This window comes from Antrostomus carolinensis, unplaced genomic scaffold (genome assembly GCF_000700745.2).
Source record: "Antrostomus carolinensis isolate BGI_N321 unplaced genomic scaffold, ASM70074v2 scaffold51989, whole genome shotgun sequence".
NCBI classification, from domain to species: Eukaryota; Metazoa; Chordata; class Aves; order Caprimulgiformes; family Caprimulgidae; genus Antrostomus; species Antrostomus carolinensis.
Window position 1 is genome coordinate 6335 of NW_010341620.1, and position 4770 is coordinate 11104.

The 4770-nt window shown below is 36.8% G+C and overlaps 1 protein-coding gene across 1 annotated transcript; it reads left to right on the forward strand.

The window, feature by feature from the left end:
• The first annotated feature begins 1142 nt into the window (after nucleotides 1-1142).
• Nucleotides 1143-4272, forward strand: LOC104531594 (neuromedin-B receptor). Its single transcript, XM_010176515.2, has 2 exons — nucleotides 1143-1488; nucleotides 3860-4272. Exons 1-2 carry the CDS (start codon nucleotides 1162-1164, stop codon nucleotides 4259-4261), a joined length of 729 nt encoding a protein of 242 aa, XP_010174817.2. The 5' UTR covers nucleotides 1143-1161; the 3' UTR covers nucleotides 4262-4272.
• Nucleotides 4273-4770: the final 498 nt, after the last annotated feature.

A 4770-nucleotide genomic window follows, 5' to 3' on the forward strand; every position in this document is an offset into this window, starting at 1 on the left:
CAAAAATGAAGAAGCAAAAAAAAAAAAAGCCCCATCAGATGAATCAACCTTCTAAATTACCACAGCTTAGACAAACTGAAATGTTTTGTTTAATGTTCAGTTTTTAATAAAAACATTAAAACGTAATTTACTTACATTTTGAAACAAAAATTTTCAAAATAAATTGGAAATCTAAGCAAAACATTCAGATATCCTTGAAATATTTTTCTCAAAGTATATTTGGCCTTTTAAAACTGACCTTCTCTAGGGGAAAATTTAACCTTGTATCACCTACTGCAACTGTTTTATTTTTAATAAAAAAATTCCTGTCCAGAGTCTACTTCTATTAATTTATTTTCCTTTGCTGTAGTGTAATATTTCCATTCTCTGCATTTCTTCCTGTTTTCATTGTAATGGTTGTGAAATTATCAATTCTGGAAAGTTTTATATGTAATCATATATTATGAGACAGTTTCCCAAAACCCAGTATAGAGCAGCAGCTTCCAACTATTGATGTGGAAATGTTTAATACTCCTGCACAGGCTGTTGGGAGCCATTCCTGCCTGACTTTATGAAGATGCCTATGTTCTGGGCATTACAGCGGGGACAGTGTATCTGTGTGCAGAGAGGTGCTGGGGTAGAAAAGCAAGACCTCCACAGCAGCGGCTGTTTCTCGTCTGGCAAGAAGTGTTTGTGCTCCCAGGGGGCTGGCAGAGTCTGAGAGTGGGAACGCTGTGGTGATGGGCAGGAGGGAGTCCTGGGCTGTGGGAGCTGAGGAAGGAAACAAACTCCAGTGCTCACATGCTGATATGAGAAGTATGGAGGTAGGATGTGCATTTGTGGATTTGCTGGGAGGATTTGGGAAAAGAAAGAGTTGAGTCGTGGCTACTTCTGTGCTTTCACCAGGCTGGCACAGAATAGGCACCTAGAGCCACAGGTTGTATCTAAGGCTCCTTTTGCTGCCAGTGGTAGGTATAGATGCAGATGAAGCTAGAGATTTAGTGCATGAAAATTTAAGAAAGATTACAGACCTGTTGACATTTCAAATAAGAAACAAATATGATGTTATTTTTATCAAAGCTATGAAGTGACCTTATGAATCCCATGTGGAATTTGAAAAGATACCTTTTAATTTACATGTCCATTTTTATCAATTTCAGGTACAAAGCAATTGTAAATCCCATGGACATCCAGACCTCCAGTGCAGTGCTATGGACCTGCGTTAAAGCTGTAGCTATCTGGTTAATCTCCATGCTCCTGGCAGTTCCTGAAGTGGTGTTCTCTGAACTGGCCCACATCAATGACACGAGTAATGTCACTTTCACAGCATGCATACCATACCCCATGACGGATGATATGCACCCGAAGATCCATTCTGTCCTGATTTTCCTTGTGTATTTCCTTATCCCTCTTGCTATTATTAGTATCTACTACTATCATATTGCAAAGAGTTTAATAAAAAGTGCTCACAATATCCCTGGAGAATACAGTGAGCATTCCAAAAGACAGGTAAGCAATTTGCTTTTTACATCCTGATAAAGGATTTGCATGCAGTATACACTTATAAATGAAAGTATAGGAACTGTAACATCCAAAATGTTGGATTTCACAGAGGATTAGTTCAGTTTCCACATGCACGGACTAAGCCAAGGATTATCTGAAAAATCTTGTTTTCAAAATTACTCAGTATTAATCCCAGTATGTAAGTGGATATGAGCAAGGAAAACTATAGATGTAATGCCATCAGTGCATATTCCTAACAAGAAATAGTGTTTGCATGTGTTAGTGCAACCATTACTTGTGTTCTTACTGTGGAACAATGTTTTTGTAGTTAATGCTAGTGGCTTCACCTGTCTCTATAGGCAGCCATTTGGGAAGAAATCTTAGACGGACTTTTTGAGAATTCTCTCTGTTTTATTTGTGCTTGGAAATGGAAAAAAACTGACATAGGCAGGGAAAATTTTTTTTAGGGCAACTAAGGTTCCTCTCAGACCATGGAGTGCTGAAAATACGAACAGAGAGCACGAACTGATAGGTTTTTGTCTTTCTCACTAGATCTTTCTTGGATACAATCCTGAACTTGCACTTTTCTAATATCCTTTCTATTACAGGTGCTATAAAACTTTCAGCATAGGTTCTGTATACCTATGAGACAAAGCATTTTGAAATGCTGGACAAAGCCAGCTTCCCTGTAAGGCACTGGAGACAGTAAGATAGCAACAGGCTGTTCATTAGCAGGAAAATTTTAAATATATGAACAATAGCTTTTGCAGTGAAAGTACCTCAACCACTTTACAAAAACGTTAATATTGATAGAGAAAATTCTTATGTCCTTTAAAACAATTTGGAAGAATTTTCTCTGTCAATATTTTAGAAAATACTTTTATACTCACTGAAATATCTTTGCATATATAGCATGTTCATATTCTTTTAAAAAGAAAGACCACATTCCCTCATGTCCTTTTTGCTCAGCATTTCATTTCTACTCCAGCCTGTTTCTTGTCATTTTCATGCATACATATTAGCACTTCATGTGTTATTTTATTTTCCTGTGAAATATAGAGAGCCTTTTGGCTGAACCCTCAGGATGGAAACAATATTTAATTTATATAACATTTCTGAACCCACATGTATTTTCAAAGTAAGAACACTTTTTTCATTACACTTTTTTTTGTTGTTAATCTATGAGGCTCAGAAGAATAGAAAATTACGGTGTACTTACATATCTCCTAGCAAGAGGAAGTAAATTCATACTATTGCTATCAACTCACATTTCTTTGGGCTATAGCACAGAAGTATTACATTCACTCTATACCTCTGATCTTTTAGTCTACCTTTGCAATTTCTCTGAATGCAAATCCTACCAAATAGGAAATGTAGAGTTTTCCCATCTTTTGTGAATTCCCCACTGGTTTTTGTTTAGACAGAGCCAAGAAAACTACAGATTTATTTCTCAGATTTTGAAACCCTGTTAGAACAAATCCACTTGAATTTTGCAAGTTAAAATTGATAAAAAAATTGGGCAAAGCCAGAAAATTTTCTTCCCTCTGCAAAATTTTGGTACTTGACATACATAGTAAATCTTTTGGGACGAAGATGTAGAAACTTTCTGCCTTCCTTTTGGTGCCTCCTACCTGTCCAGTTTCCCTCCCTCTCTGAGTTTGGAACCACTGTGTAGGCTCATATCCTGTCAACTTTTCAGCCACTCTCAATACCTACGTTCTAATCCAATTATACTTTAGCACTGCAATTAAGGTACATTTATTTCATGTCATTGTTGAAGATTAAATGAACCTTTCACCTTACCCTGGAATTAAGGTGCTTCAGACTGTGCAATGCAATTTTGGTGGTTTGTCTAGGAGAGAGGTGCAAGCTGAGGCATTTCAGGCAAAATAATGGGATGTGATTACCATTGTATAGCTAATGCCCTAGCAATGTTTCTACATTTGACTCACAATGTCTCTAGGTTTTAAGGAAAATTATTCCTAAATAGCTTTTTAACTAAAGCTAGCTTTCAGGCCAAGCACTGAGATCTCCTCAGAAAAAAGTTATGTTTCAAGGCATCCTTTGGTGTGTGCTTTCAGACTAAAAGCCAATGTTTACTTGGGTCATGAATCACTTTTGCTGCATATTTCATGTAGAAAGAGCAAACTTCTGCAGCTGCAAACAGCCAGGATCTTTCACTGAAAGTAAACTGAAAGTGGGAAAGGAAACGGAATGAGATAAAAAAAGTAATTTAGTCTGTGAAGGAAACATTTTTACTGGCCTTACTTATAACAGTTGTAAAGCTACTATAAAGCAAAACACTGCGTGTTTTAATTCTGTCATGTGTAATAGTTCTATTTGTTGTTGTTCATTTGGGTTCTCTTCATCTTTTTAGATGGAAACTCGGAAACGTCTGGCCAAAATTGTTCTAGTTTTTGTTGGCTTCTTTGCTATCTGTTGGTTTCCTAACCATGTGCTATACATGTACCGATCTTTTAATTACAATGAGATTGATCCATCGACAGGACATATGGTTGTTACCTTAGTGGCCAGAGTGCTAAGCTTCTGCAACTCTTGTGTCAACCCATTTGCACTGTATTTTCTCAGTGAGAGTTTTAGAAGACATTTCAACAACCAGCTTCGCTGCAGGAGGAAGGCTCAGCAAGAGAGATCTGCCAGCTACTTGCGCAACTCTTCTGCCATTCAGATGACTTCCCTGAAAAGCAATACCAGGAACACAGTGACTAGCATGACACAACTGAATGGGCACAACTTGAAACAAGAAATGTCATTATGATTTAATAGGTGTGATTTTTGACTGTGGAGCAAATTTAAACTTTTTATTTGCAGTTTGAAACTCACTTATGGCTTTCTTATGCTTAGACTGTCTGAGTCCCCAGAACAGAGGATCTGTTAAAGTCTGGCCAGTCTGAGGCTGTTTCACACCTAGTCTTACTTTTAGATAGAAGTGAAGAGTACATTTTATTGAGAGAAAAACCTGACTGGCTTCATATTGTACTTTAAAGGAAAGGATAATATATATTTATATATACATAAGCAAAATAATGGTGTGAATATTAGTGTAGCTGCTCTAACGTTGTTTTAAAAAGTATAAGTTTTCTGATCTGAAAAATGTGTATTTTTAACTGAATATTCATCCAGGCTTATGTCTTACTCTAACAGATTTTGCATGATTTTAGCTGTGCTGCGTGTACAAGCATTGTTCATTAAGACTGGTAGGCATTTTTTGAACCAATTAAGGAGCTATTGCAATGCACAGATTCTAGTTTCAGACAAAAAATATTC